This window comes from Lipotes vexillifer, unplaced genomic scaffold (assembly GCF_000442215.2).
Source record: "Lipotes vexillifer unplaced genomic scaffold, Lipotes_vexillifer_v1.1 scaffold131, whole genome shotgun sequence".
Lineage (NCBI taxonomy): Eukaryota > Metazoa > Chordata > Mammalia > Artiodactyla > Lipotidae > Lipotes > Lipotes vexillifer.
Window position 1 is genome coordinate 1,563,084 of NW_006782866.1, and position 16,199 is coordinate 1,579,282.

The 16,199-nt window shown below is 38.3% G+C and overlaps 1 protein-coding gene across 2 annotated transcripts in view; it reads right to left on the bottom strand.

The window, feature by feature from the left end:
- ATAD2B (ATPase family AAA domain containing 2B) overlaps positions 1-16,199 on the bottom strand; it is a 145,537-nt gene that overhangs the window by 566 nt on the left and 128,772 nt on the right. For both annotated transcript variants that reach the window (XM_007455492.1, XM_007455491.1), the window contains exons 23-27: positions 13,096-13,218; positions 9,880-10,017; positions 5,528-6,211; positions 2,888-3,015; positions 2,449-2,577 (exon numbers count right to left, since the gene is read on the bottom strand). In XM_007455492.1, coding sequence (XP_007455554.1) covers positions 2,449-2,577; positions 2,888-3,015; positions 5,528-6,211; positions 9,880-10,017; positions 13,096-13,218 — 1,202 coding nt within the window. The remainder of the gene's footprint in view (positions 1-2,448; positions 2,578-2,887; positions 3,016-5,527; positions 6,212-9,879; positions 10,018-13,095; positions 13,219-16,199) is intronic.

Genomic DNA, 16,199 nt, shown 5'->3' on the forward strand with positions numbered 1-16,199 from the left:
ATGCCACTCACTGGTGATTCTGCTACAGACTCCTTCTCTCCTAAATGAGACCCCTAGATTACAGGGTTCCAAGATCCATACTGCAAGATATTTCAACTGCTGAAGAGTATTCAATCCATTCACGCTAATCAAATGTCAAGCACATGAACAAAGAAGTTCTAGAATTTTTAAAAAGTAAAGAACTCTACCCCACACATTACATTCAGATGGGCAAATGTCAAATACATCTAAGACATTTGGTTTTCCCTTCCATCTTTAAACACCTCCAAAGAAATTATATCCTACCTCTCTACAGAACTAACAGGCCATACTAACAGATTATCATCTGATCAAAAAGGGATATTGGCTGGGTGCTTTGTGACCGCCTGGAGGGGTGGGATAGGGAGGGTGGGAGGGAGGGAGACTCAAGAGGGAAGAGATATGGGAACATATGTATATGTATAACTGATTCACTTTGCTATAAAGCAGAAACTAACACACCATTGTAAAGCAATTATACACCAATAAAGATGTTTAAAAAAAAAGACACTGAAAAAAAAAAGTTCTTATAAATGACCAATCAAAATTACTTCTGCTAAATGTTTCATCATGTTACTGAGTAGGAGAAAAGTTCTGTTATAAAATACAACATCCAATACTATCCCAATTTTTAAATATATATTCACACTTTTATACACATAATGTACATCTAGACATTTTTAAAGGATGGAAGATATTCTAAACGATTAATGCTGATTAGTTTCCTCTAGATGGTGGGATATGGGTGATGTTTTTATTTCTGTTATTTCTATATATTGTATAAGGTCAGAATAGATTCGTAAAAATGTGACTCATAAAAATGTGATTACAAAGTAACTTTTAAATGCTCTCTTGCTTTGATTCAAGTCCAATACAGGCATACCCCAGAGATGTTACATTCCAGACGAAAGCAAATAAAGTAAATCATACAAATTATTTAGTTTCCCGGTGCATATAAAAGTTATATTTACACTATACTGTGTAATGGCATTATGTCTAAAGAACAATGTACACATCTTAATTTTTAAAATGCTTTAAAAATTTTCTTAAAAAAATGCTAACCATCATCTGGGCCTTCAGTGAGTCATAATCTTTTTGCAATAACATCAAAGATCACTAATCACAGGGACTTCCCTAGTGGCACAGTGGTTAAGAATCCACCTGCCAATGCAGGGGACATGGGTTCGAGCCCTGGTCCGGCAAGATCCCACATGCCTCAGAGCAACTAAGCCCGTGCGCCACAACTACTGAGCCTGCGCTCTAGAGCCCGCGGGCCACAACTACTGAAGCCCGCGCGCCTAGAGCCCGTGCTCTGCAACAAGAGAAGCCACCGCAATGAGAAGCCCACGCACCGCAACGAAGAGTAGCCCCCGCTCACCACAACTACAGAAAGCCCGCGTGCAGCAACAAAGAACCAACACAGCCATAAATAAGTAAGTAAATAAATAAATAAATTTATTTTAAAAAAGAAAAAAGATCACTAATCACAGATCACCATAATAAGTACAATAATGAAAATGCTTGAAATATTGCAAGAATTACCCAAATGTTATTAACACAGAAGCACGAAGTGAGCAAATTATGCTGGAAAATGGCGATGTTGCCACAAACCTTCAATTTGCAAAGAACGCAATATCTGCACAGTGCAATAAAGGTATGCTTATATTCTTTATTACACATGCAAAATAATCACATCCTCTATACATAAATCTTTAACATACTAGAAATACTTCTTGAGAGCAGAGACTTTTTGTCTTATTCATTTTATTTGCTCAGATGACCGCAAAAAGAAGTGTGACTTAATCATGTAAATTATATGAATAGAGATATAAGCTCGTATTTATAAAAAACTTTCTTATGGCCCAGAGTTGTCCAGAAAGCGAACGGTTCACCTCTAAAGTGTCTAAGCACAAGGACAACCACTCCTTCATATGGTTATTTCACAGGACTAGATTTGATTAAATGAGATGACTTTTAAGTTCTCTTCCAATCATTAATAGGGTGGCCAGTAAGTCTCATGGCCCACGCCAACTCCTTTTAACCAGTAGTGGCCACCTAGGGAGCAGTGGTAACATGGACTGTGAGGCCATGCTCACATTCAATAGGCCAAAGTGATACATGCTTAACCGGTCAAGTCAGTGATAAGTAAGGGAGGGGAGAACTGTGAATGCTAATCTGTGTATTTGCCAACCATGAATATCTGTGTTTTGATAAACACAGAATCCCAGATTACTTCTGTTCTGAGACAAAATGGTACCAAGAGTACATTTTTGTAACTCTTAATGATTCTTCTAATCTTAAATCTTCAAACCACTCTTCAGTTACTTGGTGAAAGATTTAGACTAAAATAACTTCTTTTCTTCCTCTTTTCTTTGGGACAAGTAAAAGCACATATTTGTTTATTCCACAGATGAAGTAATAAGCACTCACCTCTACAAGCTGTGATTTGTCATAATCTTTACGGTGACGGTAGATGCACTGACTAAGAAGAGAATATAATCTCTCAAGTTGATCAACTGCCAGATTGTTGCTTTTATCTACCAACAAATCAAGCAATTTCTAAGAAAAATTAAAAGAAAAAAGAATAAAATGAAATTTGATTTCATTGTTCAAACTGAAACGGTTCCACTCAAATGCTAGGCAACAGACACCACATGCTATGGTGTAATAGTGACACCTGAGTTTAGAAGATTCCAAGGCTTAATTTATTACCAAGAACATTCTCATATTTCTAAACCCCTCAAAAACACACACAACTCTTTTTCATTAGAAGCCCTGAAGTACCTATATTCCTAGGTTAAAGCAAAAGATTATCAAAACTAGCTTTATTTCCATTCATTTAAAACTGCCTGGGAAGAGCTAAGCTTACCTTCAATCTCTCATGATCAACTATAAGAGGTGGCACAGGCTCAGATGGCTCTTCTGGAACCAGTTCCAGGCTTGTTGTTTTTGCCTGCTCTAAAATTAACTTACGATATTTCTTTACTTTAGAAGCACCTACAATTGGAAAAATCAGACAAACAATTATACATTCTTTTACCCACCACAAATCCTTTTGGAATAAGGGTGTAATTCTTTAAATAATAAATGATTTTTTTTGAGGGGGGTAAGACTAAGCAACCCAGATTAAAGAGAACTAGACCACAACTATGAAAGCCAAGTCATACCAGAATATCATCTTAACAAACATATCCCCTAAAAGGAAGATAAGAGTAATCTTCAGCTCTAAGCAGTAATTTATAAACTGTCTTCATTCTCTGTATGATAATCATTTTAAAATTCGGAGCTCTCAGAACTAGAAGAAAGGAAGCACCCTAGAAAAGCAGATACTAACACAAAATGAGGCCAACCTGCCTCATATTTGCCTCCCAATGCAAAACATTTGCTTCAACATTGCCTGAAACGTCTTACTTTTCTCTGTTATACTGCCTGTGTGACACAAAATTTTCTCTTAAAAATGTAAACCCATTAAAAATGCAAAAGGTCTAGTGTCCTTTCCTACTACCTTAGAGTGAATTAGTATAATCTAATTACTTTCCTCCCAACATCTTGCTGAGACCAGCCACACTGAAATAACAGAAACTGTGGGGTCGCTGAGTGTAACTTGACAGCGCCAGGCACCCTGATGGGTAGGGAGGGCAGGTAAACCATCAAGCCTTACGCTCCCTAAGCAGGAGCACTCTTAGAGGAGGCCGAGGCGGGAGGAACACAAGGACAAACTTGGACTGTTTCAGAACTTTATACAGGACCTGGCCCATGCTCAGGGCCACTAAGGAGACCCTTCCTCCTCCCTCCTGCATTAGTTCTCTTAGTCGCAAGTCTTTAAACAATTCCTTTTCCTCAATGCCTGCTATATAGATAAATAATAAATGAACCAAAATGTTGCCTTCAAAAACATATACCCAGAGAAATTTTATACTTCAGAAAGCCTTTAGAGTGAAAGCCTTCATTTACAGTTCAATTAATATATGCTAGGAGTTTTATTAAGACCATACGGATCCTCGTTATTATATCCATGGACTTCTAGAGGCCCAAAAACCTGAATTAGGAACCACTACACGAGGTTACATTGCCCTGACAGTTACAAATGAAAGCTTCAGGTAAAGCGTTTACACAACAAATATCTTTAAAGCTTTTAGATCACCAGCTGAACACAATATTCGTTTAAACCTTTTCTGCAAGCTTACTAAAATCTCACAGTGAACTAGCATTAGAGAACTTCTCCTCCCCATCCGTTCTGCCTCATAACAGGAATCTCTCCCTTTTTCCCACTCTGTCCCATTCATTACTTAACTCTAGCTTCAACACATTTTTTTAAGTTGTCTATATGATAGCCCAGGATAAATAATGCTCTTAAAATTGCTTTCTATTATTAAATATTGGAGAAAAAGAAAAATTCTCAACAGACAGCATTTGAGAACCGTACCTCTCTCTTTATCCATTAAAAGAATTCTAAGACTTTGAATAATACCATCCTACTCTCTAATTCTACTGGAGGGCTCAAAAAACTGGCATTAAAAAACTTTTCTCACATAGCCCAAATCCCAGGCTAACACTATATACTCCACACAATTTAGAGAGCATGATACAATTTCAAGACAACCTGGTATAAGAAGAGTGCTTATTCGGGAAGGAAATTCAGTACACTGAGCAGAGTAGATCTCTAAATCACCCCATCTCACTATGGGCTAAAGAATAATGATAAACAACAAAGTGGGGCCAGAAACCCTCAACTCCCCCCTTCTGCTGCTTCTTAGAAGAATCATACATCCAAAGCAAGTCAGGAGTGGGCAGAGTGCTCTGACTCTGCGAGAATAAAGTAACTTTGACAGTGAGGATTCTGCTGCTTTCTTCCCCGACTGGTCGTATAGATAGAGGCTCCTAGACTAAACATCCCTCAGATTCAACTAACAGTGACTGCCTGGCATGAATATACCTTAGTATATTACCAGGAGAGGCAATTAATATACATAACTTATATAATCCCTGCAGTGACACCACTCTGAAGTTTAATTTAGAAGATAAAAGACACAGGGTTGGAGAATATAAGCAACTAGCTCAGAGTCACATGATTATAATGAACAGGAGTGGTAATTTAATGTGGGTTTATATAACTTTACTATACCATACTGCTACAGTATCCAAGTCTTCTCACCCACGCCCACCCCACCCCAATAATCCTTCTGTTAGAAATCCATCTTCTTGACACTTGTGGATCTACTCAGCTTTTAGTCATAAATCCATTAGGACAGGGATGATACTCAGGTGGGAGGCAGAAGAGGAAGCAGCCAGGTAAGCAATGCATTCTGGACCACAAACCCCCTGAAACATTCACCAAAATTTATTATGTATGTGTACACTTTTCTAGGCAAAGGGGTGAAAACTGCAACAGATTCTCAAAGAGGTATAATTATTAATCAACTATTGCTACTAGGGACCAGATAAAATATGCACTTAATTAACTCTGGAGTTAAAACCTTCAGGAAAAATTTTAAAACATTAGCTCTACCTTCTTTATCCAGTTCTGCATCTTTAACCTCCACATCAGGGCCAGCTTCGAACTTCTCATTATTGCTACATTCCACTGCCTCTAGTTTCTCAGCATCATCTCTGTGATTTTCATTTGAAGCTTCTGGCTTTTCTTTTGACTGGCCCTCCAAAAGATTCTTTTGTTCAGAACTACATTTGTCTCCACTACCACAGAAAGAAGCTCCTTCAGCCTTGCCATTCTGACACTCCACAAGTGGTATTCCTTCAAAACTGTCAGTGGAGGCCTCACCGTTTAGACAGCTTCCTTTAAGGAAAGGCTCTTTCCTAGATGTCTGTTCTGGATTTAGAGAACTGCTGCTGTTGATGAGTAGAGACTCATTTGAACTTTCCTCTTCAGTAGATGCAAAGTTCTCTTTTGTGCCCGCTCCGTTGTTAAGCCTCTGCCCCTGGTCCATGTCCATGATGTCACACGATGATTCATCATTGGTCATAGATAAGTCTCCAGTCTCTTCTCCATTTTCTTCATGGCAGTCAGTGCTTACCTCAAACTCTCCATTTTCTAGCAATTTCCTGTCCTCCATATGATTCTCATAGTCAGCAAATTTGGTGTCCTCTTCATCTTTTTTTAAATTATTGACTTTCCTTTTCTTAATAATTCCTTTACCCCACTGTGATCGCCGCCTTGATTTTCTCCGAACTCGAACTATTTTACAAAGAAGGGAAAAAGATATGTAGAACTTGGAATGCAATGCTTGTGTTACAAACGTTTATTAAATAAGAACCAAACGAAAGTAAACCCATACTAGCGTAACACACAGACAAAAACTACTTAGCTCTTGACATCCATGCTGACTAATCCTCACAAACTACAAGTAAAATGGATATGAAGCCAGGGATGAACTCTGAAGAATGAAAGAAATTTAAATTTATTTCCTGTATGAGTTTACTCAGCACTCACTTTTTACCACTGCCCTGGATTCTACTTTATAGCTAGCTGTGCCTAATTCCTAACATGCAGGGGCCAAGCGTACTATACACACATTTAGGGAATGACCACATTACCAAGCTGCCTGGAAGGTTTGGGGCTATAGCCCTGGACTTCCTCCAGGAAGATGAGTGCTTTGTCAGCAAGATCACCCAAAAGCTTCTAAACCATGAAAGGAAATTAAAGTATGATCCAGTATATGAAGATAGAATAGTTACAGGTATCCCTACAAAGCAATCTCTACTGCCTCTCCTTCCAGAAGAAACAGAAGCCCTATGAAGGTTATATAGACAATGTGGTTAGCCAGCTGTTAGCCATGTACCACAAATGGTTCACCTATCAGGATCAATTTCTTGCAAAGTTGTTATTTGAAAATATGTAGAAAAATTAAGCCCTCTGCTATCAAGGCAGCAACAACATTAACAAACACTGAAAATAAATATTTGGTCAGTTATGTCAAACAGGAGACCTACAAAAGTTGTAGGGACTATACTCCTAGATGTTAGAAACTATCATGAGCTTTTATGAGTAGATAGCTGGTACTTCCAGGTAATGATGGACCCAGGAATCTTTAATTTCCCATGTATGTATCAAAGGTAGCTGGTTATACAAGTCGATCCCATTGTCCCTTAAATAAAAAGTTAACTTTTATTTTGCAATGTGGGACATTTTCACAAAGAAATTTAAATACAAAGTTATTAAAGCAAACTAGTTAAGCTAGAGACCTATCACGTCTGGTGTCAAACACCAAATTCTAAATATTAGTTTGTTGAAAGCCATCAGAGTAAAAATAATTCATATTTTTCCAAGGCTATAAATGTAATGTCAAATCTGGCTTAATTTTAAAAGAGATAATATATATTTTTAATATGTCAATGTTGAAAGCTTCCTGGGCAAAGACATTTTAAAAAGAAAATACAAATATGAGACCACTAAGTGTAGATTGTTTAATCCACAGTTTAAAAACTGCTTTTGAAAGACAAAGAGAGGGGAACATGGTCTTAAGACAACCCTCACTTCTTTACTCTAGCACTTAATACGAACTTGTGATCTATCAACAGTATATAGTGCGTTTACATACTTTTCCCATCCTTTCATCTTTAATCCTTACTGAGTCTCTGTAAAGACACCAAGGTATTCACAAGTGTTGACAAATTTTGTCATAACTATCACTCTTCTTTCTCATCTAAGAATAAATCTACTAAAGGTTTCTAAAATCATCTGCAAAATTCAAGTTATTTAGTCACTTGGCTCAAAATTTATTTTGCCTTCAAAACTGTACTATCATTACCATCATCTCTCCATTCCTTTATCCCCTATTAATTTCTATTTTTACAATTTACAGTAATAGGGTAATTGGAGATGAAATTTCTATATTAGTCTACTTTTAAAAGCACAGGCTATAAGTGATAGGCATTCATAAGCATTCCATTACTTATATGAAAAACTAATCCAGTCCACATTTAAAGTGTAAGAAAAGTATTCAGCTTGCTCTTTCTCTAAAATGTAGAACTGTTAGGTTTTACTACCTGACAAGTCACTCCTGACATTGTGTCCTTGCTTATTCTCCAATAACCAAAGGTACAAGAGGTTCCCTTTTTCTTTCCTCACTAAGCCATGGAGCATTAGAGCAAGAGGCTGGACCCTGCTTGATCAGGAGCCAGCTCAACTCCTTAAAATGTACTCATACCCTAAGCAAAGGTTAGGAGCTCTTCTGAAGTAAGTTTATTTCTAATGCTTTCATCCCAGCTAAGAAAAAGAAAATGTTCTTATTTGGGGAGAGGTCAAACTAGAGATATTTTCCCTGTCCTTTTATAATCACTTCTAATGCTTAGTATGATTTTGGTAAAATAAGAGGAATTGGTTATATACGTGCCACAAGAATAGGGATTTTTGTTTTAGTCACTGCTCTATCCCCACAGCACCTGGCATGTGGTAGTATATATTTACAGAACTAATCTTTAATATACCCACTTCCTTTTTCAAGGGTGCTTTGTGTGAAAAGCCCATTTAGAGGCACAATCTTTAAAATCAAGTTTTATAACATCTCTGAGTTTGTTTCCAAAACTAAGACCTTAGAAAGGCAACTCTTCCAAAGGGAGATTTAGACATATGATTTAGGTAACTTAATGTAAAACAGACAAATGATGAGTCACATATGCCATCTACTGGTAAGAGAAAACAGGACTCACATTTGTAGATTACAATAATATTTTAATACTTAAAGGAAATTAAAACTGCTTGAAGCCAATATTCAATGTGTTTTAGTTAGTAAATATTTTTACCAGTTGCAGAGAATGTAGGGATTTCAAGGTTTAAATTAGAGTGCTGTGTCACAGAATCCAGGTCACGATCCAAGGTACAACTAGGATAAATAGCTTAATCAGTTTCATGGAACTAAATGCACCATTAAGTCCTTCAAATGTTCTCACACATGAATGCCACTTATCACAAAGAGAACAAGATAAAAAAAAACTGAGTCTGGTTCATTCATTCAAATTCAATGCCACTGGTGAAAGAACTTATTATGGCCATCTTTACTGACAGTTGGAGCAGAATTACCACCTTTATATCAGAAGAACAGCATATATCTTCCAAAGATGGCTACCTTTAGTGAAACATAAAGATTACATTAGGAAGATGCTGTGTTTATTAACATTTGTCTTTTAGAAATTTTACAGATCACCATGAATGAGGAAAAGTGAGGAGAACCCAGAACACTGAATTTTCCCCCTCTAAATACATCTGACTTAAAGCCAGTTAAAGAAGCTACACAGATTTTTCTCAGAAAAATCAACTTCCTGCTGTCAATTCAGTCACTCTCCTAAGCCGGAGTTTCCATTTCCCACCATAACAAGAACATTCCGCATAACATACAGCAAGGGGTTGGAGGCGGGGTGGATAAAAAAAATCTATTGGTGGGCTTCCCTGGTGGCACAGTGGTTGAGAGTCCACCTGCCGATGCAGGGGACACGCGTTCGTGCCCCGGTCTGGGAAGATCCCACATGCCACGGAGCGGCTGGGCCCGTGAGCCACGGCCGCTGAGCCTGTGCGTCCGGAGCCTGTGCTCCACAACAGGAGAGGCCACAACGGTGAGAGGCCGGCGTACCGCAAAAAAAAAAAAAAAAAAAAAAATCTACTGGCTCCACATCTCTATCTAAAAACCAAAGTTTAAAACTGAAGACATTCAAATCTAATTTCAATTACAACAGCAAGCATTGAATGGAGATAGGAGAAAAGCAAATAAGGTTAAAGAAACGTATTCTGATTCAGCATTTTACCCCACAAGCTCTTAGCGGCCCTTTGGTATATGTGCCCAATTCCTAACACATCTGCCTCATTTGCAGTTGTTCCCACTACTGGATAACATGATCTCAAATACTCACATGCACATTTATTTGCAGAGCTGTGCCAGATATCCATTGGATTTCTTTGTTTGTGCCGAAATGCCTCTTCAACTCTAGTTTCTGTCTTTCGAGCTCCAGTACCATGAGGATTTATTTGTTCTGCTGTTGCCGATAAGCCTGCAAGCAGAAGATAAGCGATACCTATTTAAATATTTCCAGCTACATAAACCAACAAGGTTAAAAAAAAGTCTGAAATACAAAACTGAATTTTAAAGTCATTAATTATACTTGGACAGTTTGTAATTCGGATGATATAGTATCTTTTGATTTAAGATGGGAAAGAAACTAGATATAAAATCATAAAAATAAAATGGCAGGCCATGCTTATTTACACTTAATCCCCAAGGGCCCTGTGTTTATTCATTTTACTTTGCAGAGGGATACATTTCACATTTTTATGACTGTGAGACAGTAAGATTATATATAGTCTAAAAGTCATGATTTCTGCCATCTTAGAAAGCGTAAGCATATATTGGGCCACTGAACCCCATTCATATGAACTGTTTCCATCTGACATTAGCTGGCTCTCACACCACACTGCATAAGTTTGGTTTTCGTGCACTGATCTTCATAAAAATAACCATTCCATCTCAATTCTCTTTACTAGATTTCTTTCTTCAATGCCATCCTTAAATGTTGCCTTCCTTAAACGTTTCTAAGGACTGTCTCTGGAATCCCTTTTCTTCTCACTTTAATCTACACCTTCCACCACAAATACTCATGCCTTCAGCTCCTACTGGCATTATATAACTATTCCCAAATTACATCTTTAGTCCAAAACTCTCCTGAGCTTCTGATTCATATCAGTTGCCTACTTGGTATCACCAACTGGATATCCTAGAGATAGGTCAAATTAAAGATAACTGGTTTCTCTTTTCCCACCAAAAAAACCCTGTCCTTATATACTCCCTCTCTCTACTGGTGGTATTAGCATCTACTTAAGTCATTAAACCAGTAACATGGCAGCCAATTTTGCCTCTTCCTTTCCTTCACAATGCCCTCCACCCCTGCAGCTGCATCTCTCTCATGTTAATCCTACCTTTATGCCCACTTCACTAATTAAAACTCTGGACTACTCCAACAGCCCTCCCCCCACCAAAAGCTTTATTGAGGTACAATTTACACAACATAAAAATCACTCATTTTAAGCGTACGATTCAGTGATTTTTTAGTGAATTTACAGAGCTGTGCAATCACCACAGCAATCCAATTTAGGTAACTGTTCCAGGCAACCACTAGTCCACTTTTTGTCTCTATAGACTTGCCTTTTGTGAGCATTTCATATAAATAGAATCATGCAATATGTGCTCTTTTGTGACTGCCTTCTTTCACTTAGCATAACATTTATAAAATTTATCCATGCTGTACCATGTATCAGTACCTTATTCCTTTTTATAGCTGAGCAGTACGTCACTGTACAATATACCCTGTTTTTTTTTTTTGCGGTACACGGGCCCCTCACTGTTGTGGCCTCTCCTGTTGCGGAGCACAGGCTCCGGATGTGCAGGCTCAGCGGCCATGGCTCATGGGCCCAGCTGCTCCGCGGAATGTGGGATCTTCCCGGACCGGGACACGAACCCACGTCCCCTGCATCAGCAGGTGGACTCTCAACCACTGCGCCACCAGGGAAGCCCTTATACCCTGTTTTGTTTACCCATTCATCAGTTGACGGACATTTGGGTTGTTTCCGGTTTTTAATTGTTGTGAATAATACTGCTATGAACATTCACGTACAAGTCTTTATATGGACATATGTTTTCATCTCTCTTGGGTAGATCCCTAGTAGTAGAATCGCTGGGTCATATGTAAATATTATGCTTAACTTTTTAGAAACTGCCAAAATGTTTTCAAAACTGGCTCCAACAGCTTTTTAACTGGTCTCTCATCCTCCTACTGAGCCACATTGAGACCTTGCTATTTCCTGCTGTCAAAGCAATTTACCAATCCATTCCACTGTTTCAAATACTTCTATGAATCCTACTGACTATGGCAACTGTTCTCAAACTTTAGTGTACATAAAAACCACTTGAGTTTGCTGAAGTGCAGATTTCTCGACCTTCAGATTCTCGGCCAGAGAATCGAATTCGGTAGTTCTAAGCTGATGTGGGTAATAAACACAAACACATTTTAAAAAACATAGATCTACAGGATAAAGTCCAAGCTCCTTAGCATGATATTGATTCATTCAAATATTTATAAAACGCCTGTTGTATACCAGAGATAGTTCTAGGGACTGCAGTAGAGCTATGAATAAGACATTCACAGCACTTATACTCTAAATAAGGAGGAGAGAGACAACAACAGTAACAAAATGCCAAGTGCTATGGTGACCAGAGCCTAATAAGATTAGGTGGCCAGGGAAGGCCTCTCTAAGGCAGTAGAAGAAAAGCATCTTCACAACTTCAATGTCCTGGACCCAGCTCACCTTCTGAGCTCTGTTTCCCACCATTCTGTACATCTTTAGCAATACCAGTTTGCAGTTCTTCCGATACACCACGTTATTTCACATCTCAGCGCCTGTACACGTAGTGTGCTGTGCTTACAATACCTCCTCCTCCTCCATCACTGCCTCCCTCTACTTCACTAGAGACAACACTTCTATATTCATTCCCCAAACTCTGATCAAAATGCTGGGTTTCCTACCAGGAGGTCTCTCCTCTGTGCTATGAACATGCTTCAATCAGTGCATATGCCACACTATACTCGATTTGTTTTACACTTACTCTCTCCTACTAAAGTGTGAGTTCCTCAAGGACAGGATTATATATAGAACGAACAAAACACATATGCTAATTCTGTGTTTATACGAACAAAATTGCACATAAATTCCAATAGGTTTAAAAAAAAGTATTCCTAAAAACCATTTTTAAGTATCGGTATTAGATATAAACTGATGAAAATAAACCCTCTTCAAATACAAAAGCCTATCTAAATCCTTTAAGAACAGAAATCCATAATTAAAGATATATGCCTGCAAAAGAAATTTCACTAAGAAGTACTTTATTTCTGTAATTTGCACTAAAACTGTTATAGAAAGTAAAATTTTAAAACATCTTTGAGAATTTACATGACACATTTTCATATCAGAAATTAAGGATGGGCCTCAAAATACATTTTCATAATACCAGCAACCGTAAAGAAACACCATTTAATGACCTCTTACTCTTCAGGAGCAGTTTCATTTCTATAACTTACCTCTTTTTATTCTTGCTTCCTTAATTTCTTCACAGAGTTTATTAAATTCTGGATCCAATTCAGCTGCAATGATGGCATGCGCAGTGTCCTTCAGGGTACAAGCCCTGTGCCTAATTATTTTATCTGTAAAAAAGTTGGTATACATTTATTATACATACAAGTGAAATAACATGAACAAAGGGCATCTTAAAAAGAAAAGGAACACAAACATTTAAATAAAACTGTGACTGCAATGAGAAGCCTGGGCACCTCAACGAAGAGCAGCACCCTGCTCGCCACAACTAGAAAAAGCCCAAGCACAGCAACAGACTCAACACAGCCAACAAAAATTTTTTTAAAAAGGCTTTATCAAAATAATTTAAAATAATTTTAAAAACTGAAATTAATTAATTTAATTAATTTAAAAAACTGAAAAGCATTTCTAGCTAAGAAGCAAGCTCATTTAAATGATGAGCCAAAAATAAATATAATAAGCTACTCAATCAAGTTGACAATCCTCTGAGAACTATACTTTTAGAACTTCAAAGTACTAAGCCTACTTAACAAATCATTACCTCAAAGATATGGCTTAATTTTATATTTTTCAAAAATGTATGACATTCAATAAAGATTTTTAAAAGATTTACAGGATATTCACCGTATGTCCAGCACCAGAGCTACCATGGATAGATACTGAGATTTCAGAAAACCTTACATAATTTTCTCCACGAGACAAAACTGGTGAAAACTATGCTAAATTAAGGGTGACTGATTAAAAAATTGTGACAGGAACAGACAAATACAATAAGGCACTCTAAGATAAGAATGCAAGATGACATAAATTGCAGGTAGATCTAGGAGAGAAGTGCATACTCTGTTCTAGGTAAACTATATACCTAAAATTGCTACTAAAAGAAGAGTCTCTACTTTATACTAACAGAGGAGTCCTCATTAACTAACAATATGCATAAACAATGCTCCCTAGAGCTGTGCAACTCCAAGATATTAAAAGTCAAGTTAATATATCAAGGTCACTTAATTTGTAACAGAATTTAGCACTAGCATCTAAGTCACAAAATAACATCTGCTTTTTCACCTCTAGTAAGACAAAAAGTATAAAGATGTATTTTATTTATAACTTTTCTTATTAGAAAGTCTAATAGTTCACTGTAGAAATCTTATAAAAACAAACATGCAGCACTCAAAAAGCAACCCACTGGTATATTTCCTTCCAATGTATATTCTCTAAACTTTCACTCAATAAATATTGTCAACTGTACCAGGAAGTAAGTCAGGTGATGGCTACACAGTAGTGAACAAAATAGACAGGTGTCCACTTTCAAGGAGCTTTTCAGAATAGTATAGGAAAGAGGTATTTTACCAAATAATCTCATATACACATATAAAAACCTCCTCCTACCCCTCCCTCACTCCCCAAAAAACCTGTAACAGCTATGATGAAAATCTACAGGATACTGGTGTGGATACCAATTTTGAATGGGCAAGTCAGGAAAGACTTCTCGGAATCAGTGGCATTTAAGCTGAGACTTAAAGCATGCATTGGGGTAGCCACTGACAAAGGGAAAAACCAGTGCAGGTTCAGAAAATACCATGTGAGAAAGTTCTGGAGTAAAAAGATCTTGGAGATTTTAAGAAACTGAAAGGTAGCCTAAGTGATTAGAACACAATAAGTAAGAGGCAAACGGGAATCTGACCATATTCAAAGGATTTTAGATCTTATCCCAAGAGCAATGAAAAGTCATTGAAAAGATCCAAGCAGAGGAATTACATGATTTAAATGCTCGTCTTTGAAAGAGCTCTCTGGCTGTTCCCTAGAGACTGGATTGAGAGGGTCAGGCATAAAACCAGGGAGTATAACTGGAAGGCAATTTTTAGTGAAAAGATAAGAGAGAACTGAACCAGGTAATGGTGGTGGTAGTGAAGGAAAGGAAGACTACAGCTTTGAAATGTGTTCTCAATGACACAACTTGGTGGTAAAGCAAGGGATGAGATAAGCGTCAAGGAAGATTCCCTAGCTTCCTGCATGAAAAATGGGAGGATGAAAGTACCGCTTACAAAAATAAAAATTAAAAAGAAGGAAAAAAAAATCCTACAGTATAATTAGAAAGGAAGTAGGAAAAGAAGTTAGAGATTTGCGCTAGTTTAAAGAGTTTAGTTTTGACATGACTAAAAAATATCTAAGAGAGCCTGAGCCAAGATCGTAGAGTAGAAGGACGTGCTCTCACTCCCTCTTGTGAGAACACCAGAATCACAACTAGCTGCTAGTCAATCATTGACAGGAAGACACTGGAACTCACCAAAAAAGATACCCCACATCCAAAGACAAGGGAGAAGCCACGATGAGACGATAGGAGGGGTGCAATCACAGTAAAAGAAAATCCCATAACTGCTGGATGGGTGACTCACAGACTGGAGAACACTTATACCACAGAAGTCCACCCACTTGAGTGAAGGTTCTGAGCCCCACGTCAGGTTCCCAAACTGGGGTCCGGCAACGGGAGGAAGAATTCCTAGAGAATCAGACTTTGAAGGCTACTGGGATTTGATTGCAGGACTTTGACAGGACTGGGGGAAACAGAGACTCCACTCATGGAGGGCACACACAAAGTAGTGTGCGCATCGGGACCTAGGGGAAGGAAGAGTGACCCCGGGGGAGACTGAACCAGACCTACCTGCTAGTGGTAGAGGGTCTCCTGCAGAGGCGGGGGGTGGCTGTGGCTCACCGTGGGGAAAAGGACACTGGCAGCAGAAGTTCTGGGAAGTATGCCTTGGCATGAGCCCTCCCAGAGTCCACCATTAGCCCCACCAAAGAGCCCAGGTAGGCTACAGTGTTGGGTCGCCTCAGGCCAAACAACCAACAGGGAGGGAACCCAGCCCCACCCATCAGCAGTCAAATGGATTAAAGTTTTACTGAGCTCTGCCCACCAGAGCAACAGTCAGCTCTACCCACCACCAGTGCCTCCCATCAGGAAACTTGCACAAGCCTCTTAGATAGCCTCATGCACCAGAGGGCAGACAGCAGAAGCAAGAAGAACTACAATCCTGCAGCCTGTGGAACAAAAATCACATTCACAGAAAGACAGACAAGATGAAAAGGCAGAGGG